Source organism: Panthera tigris, chromosome E1 (assembly GCF_018350195.1).
Source record: "Panthera tigris isolate Pti1 chromosome E1, P.tigris_Pti1_mat1.1, whole genome shotgun sequence".
Taxonomy (NCBI): Eukaryota; Metazoa; Chordata; class Mammalia; order Carnivora; family Felidae; genus Panthera; species Panthera tigris.
Genome location: NC_056673.1, coordinates 57,413,623 through 57,429,104, shown reverse-complemented (window position 1 = coordinate 57,429,104; position 15,482 = coordinate 57,413,623). Strand labels below are relative to the sequence as shown.

The 15,482-nt window shown below is 59.3% G+C and overlaps 2 protein-coding genes across 4 annotated transcripts; one reads left to right on the top strand and one right to left on the bottom strand.

The window, feature by feature from the left end:
• The first annotated feature begins 76 nt into the window (after positions 1-76).
• TK1 (thymidine kinase 1) lies at positions 77-10,454 on the top strand. 2 transcript variants are annotated; one of them, XM_042966806.1, is made up of 7 exons: positions 84-319; positions 424-455; positions 1,816-1,926; positions 4,350-4,443; positions 8,922-9,011; positions 9,391-9,510; positions 9,631-10,454. In XM_042966806.1, the coding sequence occupies exons 1-7, from the start codon at positions 254-256 to the stop codon at positions 9,829-9,831; spliced, it is 714 nt and encodes a 237-aa protein (XP_042822740.1). In that variant the 5' UTR covers positions 84-253; the 3' UTR covers positions 9,832-10,454. The 2 variants fall into 2 exon arrangements, with proteins under 2 accessions (XP_042822739.1, XP_042822740.1); XM_042966805.1 differs by having other exon boundaries at positions 77-319; positions 9,391-10,454.
• Positions 10,455-11,640: 1,186 nt separating this feature from the next.
• SYNGR2 (synaptogyrin 2) lies at positions 11,641-15,482 on the bottom strand. Of its 2 annotated transcripts, XM_042966808.1 has the most exons (4): positions 15,351-15,482; positions 13,306-13,543; positions 12,787-12,926; positions 11,641-12,699 (listed from the first exon to the last, which is right to left on the bottom strand). In XM_042966808.1, the coding sequence occupies exons 1-4, from the start codon at positions 15,447-15,449 to the stop codon at positions 12,502-12,504; spliced, it is 675 nt and encodes a 224-aa protein (XP_042822742.1). In that variant the 5' UTR covers positions 15,450-15,482; the 3' UTR covers positions 11,641-12,501. The 2 variants fall into 2 exon arrangements, with proteins under 2 accessions (XP_042822742.1, XP_042822743.1); XM_042966809.1 differs by lacking the exon at positions 12,787-12,926.

The window sequence follows — 15,482 nt, the reverse complement described above, 5'->3', positions numbered from 1 at the left end:
GAGGCGGGGCGGGGCGGGGCCTGCCGTCCTGGTGACGTCAGCCCGCCGGGTCCTCGGCGCTGCCCACTAGGGGCGGGCTGCGGTCAAACCTCCCGCCAGTCCGCGGCCGCGCGCTGATTGGCTCTCGGGCGCCGGCGCCGGCTCCCGATTGGCCAGCGCGCCGGGGATAAAGACGGGCGGCGCGGGAACCAGCTCCAGGCAGCTGGGCGGTGACACCTGAGGGTCCCTGAGTGGCGAGCTTCCTAGGGGCGCCATGAGCTGCATCAACCTGCCCACCGTGCTGCCCGGCTCCCCCAGCAAGACCCGGGGGCAGATCCAGGTACGGGGGGCAGGTCCCAGCACGCGGGGGCGGGGGCGGGGGCGGGGTCGTGGCCGGGGGTCCGTGTGCAGTGGACTCCGAAGTGACCCCGCTTTCTCTCCTAGGTGATTCTAGGACCCATGTTCTCGGGAAAAAGGTAATGGCCTCGCGGGGCCAGGGCGGGCCGGGACCACTTCCTCCTCCACCCCTCCCTCCCGAGGGTCTGTCCTCCCCTGGCGCCTCTTGCGGGCCTGTCCCCACTCTCGGACAGCCCCCCATCGTGCAGTCCCCCTAGGTCAGCCGCCACCGCCCGACCGCGCTTTCCCGCCGAGGATGCCGCTCCGCCCTTGGATCCGGTCCTGGAGGAGGCTCTCCCGCCCAGTTTAGGCCCTCCCATTAGGGTCCGATAACCACCCGCGCAGCTGGGTGCAGCTGCTGACCGTTTGGCCCCTCGCTAGAGCCCTCTCAGAAAGGGGCAGCCAGGTCTCCTAATTTTTTTTTTTAATTTTAAGTATTTAACATTTTTTAATGTTTGTTTATTTTTGAGAGACAGGGAGAAAGAGCGTGAGTGGGGGAGGAACAGAGAGAGAGGGAGGCATAGAATCTCCAGCAGGCTCCAGGCTCCGAGCTGTCAGCACAGAGCCCCACACAGGGGCTCCAACCCACAGACTGTGAGATCATGACCTGAGCCGAAGTCGGAGGCTTAACCGACTGAGCCACCGAGGCGCCTGTAAGACTTTAAGTATTCTAAGTTTAAGTTTATTTCATTTACGTATTTATTTAGAGAGAGAGAGAGAGACAGAGTGAGCATCAGCAGGGGAGGGGCAGAGAGAGAGAATCGCAACCAGGCTCCCGACTGTCATCACAAGTCCCAATGCCGGGCTCCAACTCACCACCCAGGCGACCATGACCTGAGCCGAAACCAAGGATTGGTGCCACCCAGGTGCCCCTAAAAATTTAACACTAAGGAGTCAGGCCAGGGGACCTTTGCTCCCCTGATGTGACAGGACCACTAGCTGACCTGGTGGGCTGGTGAGCCCCCTGAGTACCTCCCTCCGCCCTGGGGGACAGCTGCGGTGACGCTCAGGTGGGCTCTGGGATCCGGTGGCAAAGCGCCCTCTTTGGCACAAAAAGATTTTGTGACGTCAGTTCAGACTCTGTGAAGACCTCTGGAGTGAGGTTACTTTGGACTCCTCCCCTCTGCCTGTGGCCTTTGCACTTCTCTGCCTCCTCCCCCGGCCACCTGGGGGGTTATCCCTCGCCACCCCCCACGTGGAGAGCACGTCCTGCCCCGGCATGCCTTTATTATTCCTGGGCTCCCTAGGGACGTACAGTCTTGATGTCCCTCTCGGGTCTAGACTGAACTCTCAGAGCACCGGCCCTCTCTGTCGTCACTGGTCTTTCCGTCCAAAGGCGCGGGCCTCAGGCTGCAGACCCCTAGACGGTGGTGGGGAGCCCAGCTTGTGCTGAGAGAGTCTTCTTTGCCCCCTCGTAACCGCTGTGCTCTGCTCTTGCAGTACTGAGCTGATGAGACGGGTCCGTCGCTTCCAGATCGCCCAGTACAAGTGCTTGGTCATCAAGTACGCCAAAGACACTCGGTATAGCAGCAGCTTCTCCACGCACGACCGGTCAGTGTCTGCTCTCTTCTGTCCTCTCCTAACACCTCCTCTGGAAGCCGGGTGGAAACTCACGGGGGCATAGAACGTACTGTCAGAGCTCTCTTTAGCAGGAATGGGGGCTCGTGCCGACCGTGCAACTCGGCAGACTTTGAGGGCTGCATGGCAAGGGATCTCGGGACTTGGCCTCTCACAGGATTCTAGCCCCGGGTTTCTTCACCAGGGGAGATTTTGCACCCCCTCCCCCCCTTCCCAGAGTCCATTTGGCGATGTCTGGGGACGTATTTATTTTTCACAACTGGAGCGGGCTAGGGGTGGCTGTTGGCGTCCGTGGCTAGAGGCCAGAGATGCTGCTGGACATCCCACAATGCACAGGGCGGCACCGCCCCTCCCCCCTCCCCCAAATGTTGATCCTGCCCCAATTATCAACAGTGCCGTGCCCGGGCTGAGGAACCCTGCTCTGGAGGTTACACCTATACGGTTGCAAACCGGTTTTGTTGGGCCTGCACGGGGCTTTTTATGTAACTTTTCAGTTGCCCTGCCCTGGGGCTGATTCCCTGTGGCCTCGTGGCTTTTGTGCATATCCCCTTCTATGTTTATCTGCCTGCACCTTGGGATCATTTCAGTCTGCAACCTGAGGTGGGGGGGTGGAGGGTTACATTTAGTCTTACTCGGGCCCGTTCCTTGCTACAGATTGGGGCCTGACACTTCTGAGCCTGGGACATCGTCTCTGCCCTTTGGACTTGTCCACCTGAGCTGAAGGCGGGGCTTGCAGCCTCAGAACCGCCTGATGTGTGGCTTCAGGGTGGGAGCGTGGGGTTTTCGGAAGCCAGGCGGGTGGTGGGGTGGACAGTGCCCGGGGTTTGGAGTTAAGTGCCGGCATTTGCATGACCATTGCTTCCTGGCCGTGCTGTCTGATGTAGGCCGCGTATGTCTTCCAGCTTGCTTCTTTCTCCCTGCCTTTTTTTTTTTTAATGTTTATTTATTTTTGAGACAGAGAGAAAGACAGGGCACGAGTGGGGGAGGGGCAGAGAGAGAGAGGGGGACACAGAATCCGAAGCAGGCTCCAGGCTCCGAGCTGTCAGCACAGAGCCGAATGTGGGACTCGAACCCACGAACTGTGAGATCATGACCGGAGCTGAAGTCGGACGCGTAACGGACTGAGCCACCCAGGTGCCCCTGCTTCTTCCTCCTTAAAACATGCACTGGGCAGGGGAGCATCCAGGGAAGTCCGTGAAAGCAGGAGGCAGTACTGTGCAGTGATGAGAAGTCCCATCAGATCAGGGTCACATCTGAGCTCTGCCTGTCTGAGCACAGGTGCTGTCTAACTCGGGCTGCAGCGGCTGGGACTGAGCCCCTGGCAGGAGTGACAGTTCCACACACCCTGCCCTTGCCCGCCCTCTGGTCTTCTCTATTTGGGGATGAAAGGGGGAATTTAAAATGCAGGGAATACCACTTCATGCTCTTCCCAGATCTTGGAGTAGAATTATAGCACGGCAATAACTAAGCAGTGGTGGTGTTTTATGTTTTTCGAAATACACCTACAAACTGCTGAGCTTTAGTTAAGTACCAGCAGGAAAAGTGAATACAAAGGAAAACAACACTGTGGAAAACAAAGACACTATTTAAGAGGACAGAGAAAGGCATTTCTCTTCAGAAAGGGCCCTGGGTGTGGGAGCAGGATGGGGTCTAATGCCCTGGAACATTCCCACCCACATGTGACCTTTCACTTGCAAACCCTTCTGGATACGACTGTCCCCGCAGGGCACGCCAGGCAGCCGTGGGACCTTAGATATAAATCTTGGCTCTGCTGGTTAACAGCTCTGTGAGCTTGAAGAAACCCTTCAATCTGCCAGAAAAGCCAGATGGAGGGAACTCTAGAGAACTGAAGGTTGGGGTTCCGGACTTATCTCTGCCAGGATACACAGGGCTCCGAGTCTGGTGCTAATGTTTGGCCCAGGGCCACGTTGGACTTCCCTGGGCACTTTTGCCTTTCATGGGCCCCTTCCGCCATAAAAAGAAAGAAGTAGAAAATTCTAGTTTGTGACTGCATTGATCTAAAGACATCTGTAATGCAGGCTGAGTTATATTTACTTATTCCTTTTCTCATTTTTAAAACAAATTAAAGCCTTTCGTCTGCCCCGGCCCACTAAACCAAAGCGGGGAGGAGCTTTTGAGTCTCAGTAAAGCTTTGTATTGCGCGTTGCTAATTTCTAGTCCAAAGCATCCAGTGAAATAGCTTGTGTTGAATAACTCGTTTTCCGAGCATGGGCCTTTATTCTCCCCAGATGCCCTCCCACAGGCACTAACTTCACGCTCCAGCCAGACAGTGCCGCGTGATTTGCGGGTAGGGCGGTCACGAGAGTTGTTCCCCGGCCCCTGCGTTCAGGCCCCCACTCCCTTGCCTTGCTCACGCCCTGGCTTTCTCTCCCCAGAAACACCATGGAGGCACTGCCAGCCTGCCTGCTCCGGGATGTGGCCCAGGAGGCCCTAGGCGTGGCTGTCATAGGCATCGATGAAGGGCAGTTTGTAAGTTGGTTTGTCCTGGCATTCTGCCTACAGACTCCCTATCTGTCCCCCACCCTTGTCCTCTGCTGGTTTGGAAGGTATTCGTTCTATTTCTGATCTTTTTTTTTTCTTTTTCAGTTTTTTTTTTTTAATGTTTGCTTTTTTTTTTTTCATTTTTTTATTACGTTTCTTTATTTTTGAGAGGCAGAGAGAGAGAGTGCGAACGGGGGAGGGGTAGAGAGAGAGAGGGAGACACAGAATTCAAAGTAGGCTCCAGACTCTGAGCTTGTCAGCACAGAGCCCGATGTGGGGCTCGAACTCACGAACCGTGAGATCATGACCTGACCTGAAGTCCAATGCTCAACCAACTGAGCCACCCAGGCGCCCCAATGTTTGCTTATTTTTGAGAGAGAGCGGGACAGAACACGAGTGGGGGAAGGGCAGAGAGAGAGGGAGGCAGAGAATCCCAAGCGGACTCCAGGCTCTGAGCTGTCAGCACCGAGCCTGACACAGGGCTCGAACTCACAAACTGTGAGATCACGACCTGAGCCCAAGTCCGACGCCCAACTGACCGAGCCACCAGGCGCCCCTCAAAGACTCTATTCGTTTCTGGGATTTCTGGTTGGTTCTCTTTGCGTAGCTCCTGCTCTAATTCACATATCTTCATTTTTGTTTGCGGATTTACCGTTTTTTGTTTGTTTGTGTGGCGGCTGCTGTCCCTTTCCTTGTCTTTCCGAGAATCTTGTGTTAAAGGCTTTTCCAGCTCACTCTTTCCCTTTCTTCCGGAGTGCACTCTCTGCAGGTTGTCTTTCGTAGTCTTGGCGTCTCTCGTCTTTCGTGTGCTTTGGGAGTTTTTGTTTCCGCGAGTTCTTCTGGAATGAATGAAACTGCAACTCTCTCCCCACAGGGCTCACTTCAGCCCTCCGGAGGGTTCTGAGTGCGTCTGTCTCCACCCAGTGCACTCGTGAGGGTGACGTGAGCTGCTGTAACAATCAGGCCCAAAAATCTCAGCAGCTGAATAACATAGAACGTTATCGTGAGTCAGTGATGGGGAGGTCTGCCGACGCGGCTTCTACAATTTCCCTGGGTGGGCGTCCTGACACAGGAATTGCGCGAAGGTGGAGGGTCCCCTGTACTGCCTATTTATTCTACCTCTGTGCCCTGAAATTCTTCTGTGTGTGTGTTTGGTGAGTGGGTAGTGATTGCTGCAGGGAGAACCCACAGCGTGGGAACCACGGACCTCTCACAGAGGGAGCCGGAGAGGGCTTGGGCTTGTGGGGGATCATTTTGGGGAGGCTTCTAAGAGGCTGGCCTGGCTCTCGATTCTGTGCCCTCGGGAAGGGAGTAACTGACCGGCCTCCTCAACCTTCCTCCTGGGCAGGAAGGGGGAACGTGTGGTCCTCCGTAGCCTGGACAGTGTTCACGTCCGTCTCTGTGCTCAGACAGGATTACGGAGGGTCTTGGTTTCATCTTGACCCATCCCAGCCGAGGAGTGGTCTTGCCGGATGCGAATGTTCCGTGAAATGAATTTCGCTCTCCGTGGTAACACCGGGGCCCAGCTGCCAACGCCAGGCCAGGTCCTGCTGCGGGGGCTGCTCTTCTCTTTTTGCAGCCCAGAAAAGCAAACGAAAACTCATTACGTGTTGGTCTACATCCATCTAGTCTTTGTAGATGTATATTTTTAAATAGCGCGAGCTCCATCGGGTGTTGGATGTCCGTGATGGATCGCGGGAATCTCCCGAAGCCAAGACGACCCTGTATTTAGCTAACTTGATGATAAATTATCCGTAAATAATAAATAAGTAAATAGAGTGGGCTTCTATCGCATGGTTGACCATTTACCCATGTCAACAAATGTGCAGTATTCATTCATTCATTCATTCATTCATTCCTAAGTATTTTCTGGGCTTGTGCCCCATGCCAGCAGTGTTCTTGGTGTTGGGGGGCGGGTACAGCCAGAGTCTCCCCCCCTTGAGCATCCTTTCTAGTCCCTAGTCTAGTCTCTCCTTTCTAGGGAGAGAACGATGTCCTAGGTCAGGTGGGGACAACTGGACAGACGGCAATGTGAAGGGGACGGAGCTACGGTGAGGCGGTCAGAAAGGGGTCTGAGGGAGAGCCAGGGAGTGAGCTGCTGGCCGGCTGGGTGTGTCCAGGGGCAGGATGGAGGCAGGTGGCTCTGGGCAGGCTAGCGGAGAAGACTCGGGAATTAGCCTGGGCAGAGCCCGCCAAAGGGCGGCCCCGCTGACGGAGGGCGGATGACAGGACAGTGTGACCCCTGGGCCTTTGCAGAAATCCCCAGGAGAGAGGGGAGGAGTAAGGGGCAGGTGGCAGAGCTTGCACGCATGTGCACACACACACACACACACGAACACACACCCCAGTGAAAGTTTGTCTCATCACTTCTGTCTGATGTCTGTGTCCATGTTTATGGGTTACTTGTATTTACTTCTCCTTTTTCCAATGGCCTTTGAAGGGCTTCCACTCATTTTTCTCTTGGTTTCTCCTTTCTCCAGTGGACCCGAAGTGGCCAATGCCACTTTGTCACATGGTCTGCTTCTTTCTTCCCTGTTTATTTGCCCCGGAGATTTGTCTGTGGCATTTCGTTTCATGTTTTACCACTCATGGCCAAATGTTTTGCTTTGTCACGTCCTTTATCCCTGGCTTCTGTGGCCTCTGCCCCTTCAAGGCCGGCCTGTCTGCCAGGAAGCAGAGGCCTGGGCTGGGGCAGGGCCAGGGGTCATTGGGCTGCACATCTCGAGCCAGCCGGCTCTTGGCAGGAAGACAGCAGCGGTGAAAATCCACTCGTAGGCTTCCTAATCTCTTCTTTGGGTTCTTTCCCCTTCATGAGAACTCGTTCGGGAAGTGGCTCATTGCAGGTCGCCCGGAGGTGTAGAACGGGCCGCTGGACTCGGGTGGGCAAACTCGTCCCCAGCAAGAAACCTCCCGGTACTTTCCTACGTGGGTCTCGTGATTATTTTTGTCTACCAAGAAAACCTGAAATTTACTAAGTACTTTGAGGTTCTGTTTTAAAGTATTTTTCTTTTGAGGTTGTTTATTTTGAGAGAGAGAGAGATAGCACGGGTGGGAGAGGAACAGAGAGAGAGAGAGGATCCTAAGCATGTTCCACCTTTCCAGCTTGGAGCCCGATGATGTGGGGCTCGAACTCACGAGACGGGGAGATCATGACCCGAGCCAAACCAAGGGTCGGATGCTCCATAGACTGAGCTCCCCAGGCACCCCGAGGTTCTACTTTAAGTGTAACCTGTAATATTTTCCTAGGGCTGCCCTAACAGGTACCACAGACCAGGCAGCTGAAACAGCAGGAATTGATTTTCCCAATTCTGGAGGCCGAAAACCCGACATCAGGGTGTGGGCAGGCTCCTTTCCCTCTCAGGGCCCTGAGGGGAAGGGTGTGCCCGGCCTCTCTCCTTGGAAATATATGGAGACCGTTTGCTTTGCCACAACTTAGGGAGGGAGGCGTTTACTGGCTGAGAGCTCCTTGCAGGCTGGGAGCTGCATTTCTGTCACCTGTGACGGAGTGGGGACACGTGTATGACGGTACAGGAGTCGTGGGTGTTTCTGTAGCTCGGGACTGGCCAGCCCCACAGAGGGGAGCCACGTCTGGCTTCTTCGGCCGAATCGTCCTTGAATTGCTCGTGATTTTTCTAGCCACCTTCACGGGACCTGTCTTGCCAACTGTCCAGGTCTCGGTAACCTCGCACCTCGATAAATGTGCCAGGTCAGGCCTGATGGCTTGGAGAGAGACCCTGCTGCCCAAAGACAAGCACGTGCGCGTTCTCACAGCCCGAAGACCAATCCAGACAGACTAACACAATCAGCCGAAGGCAGTGGGATTGACCAGGGACAGCTCGCCCGAGCATCTGCAGAAGTTGTGACCTCACCCTGGGCCACTTAAAATGACAGTCGATTTACCAAGTACACGCGGGGCCCGCTGTGGCGTCCTGCTCCGTAAATGGCCAGTGGAACCCCGACCCCTTCTCGAGGCAGCAGATGGCACATTATTCCCTATATGAGTGCCTCCGATCCTTAAACAACACCGAGGGCGGTCCTTGCCATTTCTAAGGTTCGGAAACGTGAAGTCCTTGCCAAGGTCACCAAGCACACGCGTCCCACCAGAGCAGGGTTCAAGGCAGGCAGCCCTCTGGCCTGAGCTTTTGGCCACCGCGGTTTTAGACCGCCTCCAGTGGGGCCACATCACCCGGCGACAGGTCTGTGGTGCTGTGCTGGGGCCTGGAGCCGACCTATTCTGTCCCGGAAGGCTGGTGGCCGGTGAGGCGGGCTGGGTGGTTGTGGGTGCACATGGCTGTGTGCAGTGGGGCAAGCACAGGAACGCCGGTCTCCTCATCGGGGCACTGGCGGGAGCGTTGGGGTCGCCCTGTTCTCATGCTCCACGCTGACCGGTGGCAGTGTCTCTCCGTGGCTGCTGCAAGCTGCTCGGGGTGGAAACCCACTGCCGTCCCCCCTCCGCCCCCTCCCAGTTCCCAGACATCGTGGAGTTCAGCGAGACTATGGCCAACGCCGGGAAGACCGTGATTGTGGCTGCACTGGATGGGACCTTCCAGAGGAAGGTGAGTCATCTGATCCAGGTCTTGGGAAGGGGTCTGGAGGGAGAAGGGGGCCCGGGGAGGAGCAGGGACAGCCCAGCTAGCCTTTGCTCTCAGCGCGGTGCCACCTGGATGACCGGGGCTTAGCCCTTGGGGGGCACTCTGAGCGGCTCAGGCTGAGCCGGGCACTCAGGTGAGCGGGACCCAGGCCCCCCCGGGGTTTGCCTGGGAGCGAGTCCATCCCAGTCTGGGTGCTGGGGGTGTTGCAGGGGACGGCACTCTGGGGAAAGCAAGGTCAAGGCAAAGTGCCCCTGTGTCCGTGCTTGTGAGTCAAGGGGTTGCAGGGAAAGACCCGCCTGGCGAGGTGGGTGCGCCCAGAGGCTGTCTCTCCCCTGGAACGTAGGCCTTCGGGACCATCCTGAACCTGGTGCCCCTGGCGGAGAGTGTTGTGAAGCTGACGGCGGTGTGCATGGAGTGCTTCCGCGAAGCCGCCTATACCAAGAGGCTGGGCGCAGAGAAGGAGGTAGCCGCCACCTGCCTTCTGGCGGGGGGGGGGGGTGGCAGGGGTGGGGGGGGTGGCCCGGAGGCGCCCCGCCCCGCCTCAGCCCATTCAGCCCATGGCTCTTTGCATCCCCGCGGCCAGGTCGAGGTGATCGGGGGCGCAGACAAATACCACTCCGTGTGCCGCCTGTGCTACTTCAAGAAGGCCTCGGGTCTGCCCGCCGGGCCGGACGGCAAGGAGAATAAGGAGAACTGCCCGCTGCTGGGGAAGCCGGGAGAGGCCTCGGGGGCGCGCAAGCTGTTTGCTCCGCATCAGGTCCTGCAGTGCAGCTCGGCCAACTGAGGCGTGGGCGCCTGGGGAGCGCCGGCTCCCTTCCCGCTGCCGCCCCCTGGCGGACGCTTGCAGGACTGCCCCCGCCCTCGTGCGGCGCAGCCTTTCCAGAAGAGGAAGTGGAGGGGGGTGGGGTGCGGGGACGGAACTTTCGGCGGCGGGGCGCTTTCCCCGGGCTGGTGGTCTGCACGTCCCGTTTCCCCTTTCCTGCCCGCCGGCGCTTTCTTGGTTCCCTTCCCCGCTGCGGATCCACTCCTGAGCTCAGGGTCTGGCCACCCACCGCGGACACCCGCCCCCTCCTCCCGTGGGGTGAGGGGCCGAGCCACACACTGGCGACACTACCGCTGGCCGCTTCTTCCCCCTTGTGGCTTTCACTGTTGAGTTTCTGTTCTCGCTGGGAAGTCCGTTCCCCAGTTGCTCTGGCTCAGCACAGTGTCATCCCACGCAAAAATTTCTGTTGGCCTGGAAAGGGCTCCTGGTCCCTCAGGGTGGCTGGACTTGTGCCTTCTGGCTTCCCTTCGGGCTAAAAGCTCTTCCCTCTCTCTGGTGGTCATTTTCTCCAGAATTACAGCTTCTCTCACATGAGGGACACTTACTCTAGTGGGGCCCAGATCCCAGGGGCTTATCTTTTAAAGAGGGGGGGGTAGGGTGGGTAGGGGCAGAGGTAGCTGGGGACAGGGTCTCTGATTCTGTTGTGTGTGAAATTAGTAACTAATATTAAAATTTACTGGTTGGTGGGAGCACACGTGTCTTTAACAGCCTGGGATGCCCTGGGTCTCCCTGTCGACAGCTCTGATGGGACCATGGGTGGGGATTTCTTTCCAGATCTTTTTTAGAACTACTTGCTGGTCTCTTAGCCACAACACTTTAACTGAGAAGCGCCGCGAAGCGCGTCCTAAGAGGCACATTTGCTTGCTCTCCTGTCTGGACAGGTTTAGGACAAAATGGGTGGACGGAGGAGGCTGGGGCCCGGGACGGAAAGACAAGGCTATACTCGGGGCTGCCCGCTGGGGCTGTGGGGTCAGGTTTTGTTTGTGAAACAGACACTTGATAGTTCAGGAGCCCAGAAGACTAGCTCAGCTGTACCTTGTAACATGGGCCGTCAGTGGCTTGCGTGGAGGCCAGAACCTTCTGGGGTTGGGTGTACCCACCAGGGGAGATGGGATGGGGGTTCTGGGGTGGCCTCCTCGCCCTGGCTTGCCTCTCCCCTTTGCTCTATTCCGGCTTGCTAGTGACCGGTCCCGAATTACAGTGAGGCATTTGCAGAACTCTATGAGTGTTGACTCGATTTTGAAACTAACAGGCCCACTTTTGACAGTTCTCGCTATCTCTGCTCCAAAAGGGAAGTGAGGTGCTTCAGGGGCCCTGGCCTTTCCTGCTAGAGATGGGCTCACTCCCTCAGGGTGGGCCATCCCGGGACGGGCTCCAGACCCCTGTCTGCTAGAAGCGGAGGCCTCTCGGCCCTGCCGGATCGCTCCGCACTCTGCTAAGAGGGTTGGGAAGGAAAGGGTTGCCGCGCAGGGTCCACTCCCAGGGGCCCCCACCCCAACTCCAGCAAGGGCACAGCAGGGCCCTGGCAAGGCAGTCCAGAAAGACTGTCTTGTTTACAAGCTGAGCACAGTTGCTATTTTAAGATGCCGTTGGACGGCAGTGTGAGGAATGAGACCCCAGACAAGTGCGTGCGCGCGCTGGGCGTGCTGGAGGGGCACACTGCCGTGACTTCAAAATGCAGGTTCGTAAAGCACCCCCCTCCCAGGGTGCACCCCAGAGTGGAATCTGTCTCCAACCCCTGGGCTGAGGCCCAACTGATGACCCTGGAGATTATGAACGAGAAAAACATTTATTCCGTCTTCAAATCAGTCTAACAGAACCAAGGGTCTGCATCTTACCCCCAAGGCTATTTAATACATTCAGAACAGCCCAGGGGCTGTGGGTACACCCCACACCTCACAGTGGCAGAGTATTTACATAAAGCTGGGTGTTTTCCGGCAGGCAAAGCCCCTCCCGGTTGCCAAAGGCTGGGAGCAAGGCGGAGGGAATGCCTCCCGGTGCCCCCTGGGGTGGGCATCCAGCGCCACGGCTGGCAGGCAGAAAGGCAGGCAGTCCGGAGGCACTGGCATGGGGCAATGACCCTAGATCCAGGAGCAACCAGATGCTACAGCAGTGAGCACGGGGCTGCTGGCTCCCGGGGCAGGCAGGGGGCTGGGGACACAGCAGCGCCAGGAGGTGGGGAACAAACCTGAGTGAGCAGGAAAGGGGGCCCTGGCCCCACGGCCTCCTCTTTGGCACAGAACCCCGAGTAACTGTGGCCACCGGGGCCCAGGTCCTGGACCTGGGCCCGGCTCCTTTGGGCTGGGGAGAAGCTAAGGCACTTGTCAAAGCAGCGTGTCGGGCACAACACAGCGTGTTGGGGATCATTAAAAGCAATGACAAAACACATCTGGCTAAAAACCCTTTTCTAAAAAATGCCCTTGAGGAGTGGGTGGGCGAAGCCCTTGCTAGAGGGAGCCTGGCAGCCAGGGCGGGGGAAGCGGGGGCTCTCCAGGCCGTGCGCGGCTCCGACGGGCACCCGGCAGGGTAAGGGGGCCGCAGCTCCAGGAGGCGAAGCTCACGGGAGGAGTCCAGCATAGAGTGAAGGCCCCCGAGCGCCCTCTCTGCTCCCCTGACCGTTCCGGCCGCAGCTCAGTACACAGGGGGCGGCTGGTAGCCCTCCGTGGTCTCGGCGTTCTGGGTGAAGGGCGGTTGTTGGTAGTTGTCCACAGACGCACCGGGGTAGGAGGCATAGGCGGTGCCGGGGTCTGGAGTGGGGTCCACGTAGTTCTGGATGAAGTCGTCCACGCCGGCCTTGTAGCGCTGGTAGGCCAGGGAGGCCAGCACGCCCTGCAGGGAGCCCCGAGGTTTGGGTTCCTCAGCCTTCCGCCACCCTTCCCCAAAGACACTGCACCCCTGCCCGCCCGGCCCACCTACCCAGGAGAAGATGGAGAAGAAGCTGAAGGTGATGGCTGCCCGGGCCGAGTCGGCCCCCGCTAGCACGTCTTCCGCCTTGGTGGCCACCCACTGGTTGGTGAGGAAGCAGAAACCAACGAACCACAGGAAGGTCCAGAAAGCTGGGAAGGAGGCCGGAAGGGCAAGGTCACTTCCACGGAGGCAGGGGCGGTCTGGGGACCCAGGAGGGGCCCCCTGTGGGGGCGGCGATGGCGAGGCCCTGTGGCAGGGATCTCCCAGAAGCCTCCAGGAGTGTGAAGGGCACTGATGCGGAAGCCAGGGTGGCGACCTGGGTGCCTGGCTCGAAGGTCCCGTGATTGGCACTCAACGCCGGTGGGCTTAAGCAGACTCACAGAAATCCCCGTGTGCAAGCCCGTCTGCTTGGGTAGGGGCTGCCCTCGGTTCCCCCTGGGGTTGCCGAGGCCCTGCCATCCCAGAACCCTCTTAGGAACACTCCTATTCACCTCCCCCAAGTCAACTGGGGGTCCCGCTGGAAGGTACCTGAGAAAAGCAGGTCGCTGATGACCAGGTATTTGCGGTCAGTGGCGTTGCTGATCTGGGGGAAATAGGCATCGACCACTAGGAAGGCGGCCGAGGCCAGGAAGGCTAGCACCCCGATGGCGCTGCCGTAGCCGCACGCGTCCTCGTTGTGGTTGAACACGCAGTATTTCTGTTTGGACTGGTGGGTATTGCTGTAGCCCTCGCCGAAAATGCACGAGAACACGATCAACGCAAAGACCTGAGGGGACAGGTGGGGAAGGGCTGAGCGGTCGCCAGACAAGCCCCGCGGCGGGCACACGTGAGAGGGACCCTGGGCTCCCCCACTGCAGCTGTTCCCCTTTGGGACGGCAGGCACCAGGCCCCCTCTGAACTTGGGGACTGAGCTCATAAGCAAGTTGCTTCTGGCTGGTGCACAGTCCCCACTTCTCCGTGCTCCCGGGCCACCTGCAGGTGCCAGCACAGTCGCCATCACCGGGGGCACGGCGGGAGACTCTTGGACCAGGGGCTGGTGGGGAACGTACGGGGATCTCCTGGGAGGGAGATCCCCACCCCGGCTGCCTGCCGGGAAGGGCCATCGTGGTTCCGTAGGAGATGGGCCACAAAGTCACAGAAACCCAGGCCTGGAGTCACCCCCAGATCACCTTCTGCTTGAATCACCTCTGCAGAGCCCAACCTCTGCCCCAAAACCTGGGTGATGAAAGACACCTCCCCCCCCACCTCTCAGGAAAGCTGCACCAGTGTGCCCTGAGCTGGAACCCGTGCCCCCAGACTCCCACTTCTTGGAGCCCCCTCCCACTCTTTCCTGCTCCAGGCTGCTCCCCCCACCCCCCACCCCAGTTTGGCCAGCTTTCTTCCTACAAGGACTCCTGGCCCCTTTGACATCCTGACCCTCCCCTCTGAGGGCCCCCAGGCTAGTCTGACTGGCAGGCCTGTGGATACAGTTCTGCACTCAGAACCCTGGAGGTCCTGGGCGGGGGTGGAAGGGGGTTCACCAGCCAGAACTCTGGGAGGGGCTCTAGGCCCTCGGCAACAGCCTCATGTGGCCTCCTCGCCCCCCCCCAGACGTCAAGGCCACCACCCATCCCCACCCCATGTCAGCAGATGCGGGACGGTCTGGACACCTGGCTCCCACTAGGACAGGCACAGGCCTCTCCCTTGCCCTGCCCGGACAAGGCCCTCTGAATAGACTCTGGAGCTGGCAGTCACAAGCCCCACCCCCAGCTGGGGATGAAGCCGGAACTCCCCGATGCTGGGAGCAGTGTGCCAGCCCCGACTCCTGGCACAGCTGTCCCGACACACGGGGCATCTGCTCCTTGGATCAGACCCCACGGTCAGGCAGGGAGGGGGCATGGGTGCCACCAGGGCACCTCGGAAGGCTCCAGTTCCAGGCAGGCATGGTGAGGGCACTTAGTCCTAGTCCTCTGCCTGCCCACACTAACACCTTGTCCAGCTCCAGGGGCTGGTTGTCCAAATTCCTGTGCCCCGCCCCCCCCCAACCCCCTTACCCCCAGTAATCTGGTGCTGGAGGGATCCCCTACCCTCCTGGGAAGGGTACATCCTGGGGTCACCTGATCTTGGGTGGGGAGGCAGACACGTGACTTGCTCCCCGAGTGGAGGGGAGACCCCATTACCCAACGTGGCTTGGGAAAGCCCCTTCCGCATGAATTCCCCCAGCAGAGAGTCCCAGCACGGCGGCCACCTGTCCTGGAGCTGCCCCAAGCTCCTCCCACCGCCAGCAGGGCGACAGGCCTGCTCCCCCGCGGCGCCTCCGGGCCACCCCGCGCCCGGGCCCGGCCGGTGGGGGGCAGTGGGGACCAGGGGAAGCCGGGGAAAGCTGCGGCGCGCGAGTGGCGGCCGGCGGGGCCCGGAGGATGGAGGGCGGCGGGGCCCGGGCCCCCTCGCCGGCCCCACGCGCGCCACCCGCACCCCTCCCCCGGTCCTCGGCCGCCGCCACCTGTCGCGCTCGCAGGCTCGCGGCACCCCCTCCCCCGCCCGGTCCCCGGCGGCGGAGTCCGGTACCCCCGCCCGGCTCCCCACCCGCTCACCAGGCACACGGCGCGCGCCACCACCTGCGGCTGCGTCAGGAAGCGCCACAGGTCGAAGGAGCCGCCTGCCTTGGCCGCGCCGTAGGCCCCGCTCTCCATGTCGCCTCCGCCGCCGCCGCCGCCGTAGCCGCC

What these genes read in the sequence shown, in the direction of transcription:
- TK1 (XM_042966805.1), top strand. Translation starts at nt 254, where the DNA reads ATGAGCTGCATCAACCTGCCCACCGTGCTGCCCGGCTCCCCCAGCAAG. An exon ending in AGCTTCTCCACGCACGACCG is followed by an intron (nt 1,927 to 4,349) that starts GTCAGTGTCTGC and finishes TTCTCTCCCCAG; the next exon opens with AAACACCATGGAGGCACTGC. An exon ending in GCATCGATGAAGGGCAGTTT is followed by an intron (nt 4,444 to 8,921) that starts GTAAGTTGGTTT and finishes GCCCCCTCCCAG; the next exon opens with TTCCCAGACATCGTGGAGTT.
- SYNGR2 (XM_042966808.1), bottom strand. Translation starts at nt 15,449, where the DNA reads ATGGAGAGCGGGGCCTACGGCGCGGCCAAGGCAGGCGGCTCCTTCGAC. An exon ending in CAGCGACCTGCTTTTCTCAG is followed by an intron (nt 12,927 to 13,305) that starts GTACCTTCCAGC and finishes CCTCCTTCCCAG; the next exon opens with CTTTCTGGACCTTCCTGTGG. An exon ending in TCTTCTCCATCTTCTCCTGG is followed by an intron (nt 12,700 to 12,786) that starts GTAGGTGGGCCG and finishes GGCTCCCTGCAG; the next exon opens with GGCGTGCTGGCCTCCCTGGC.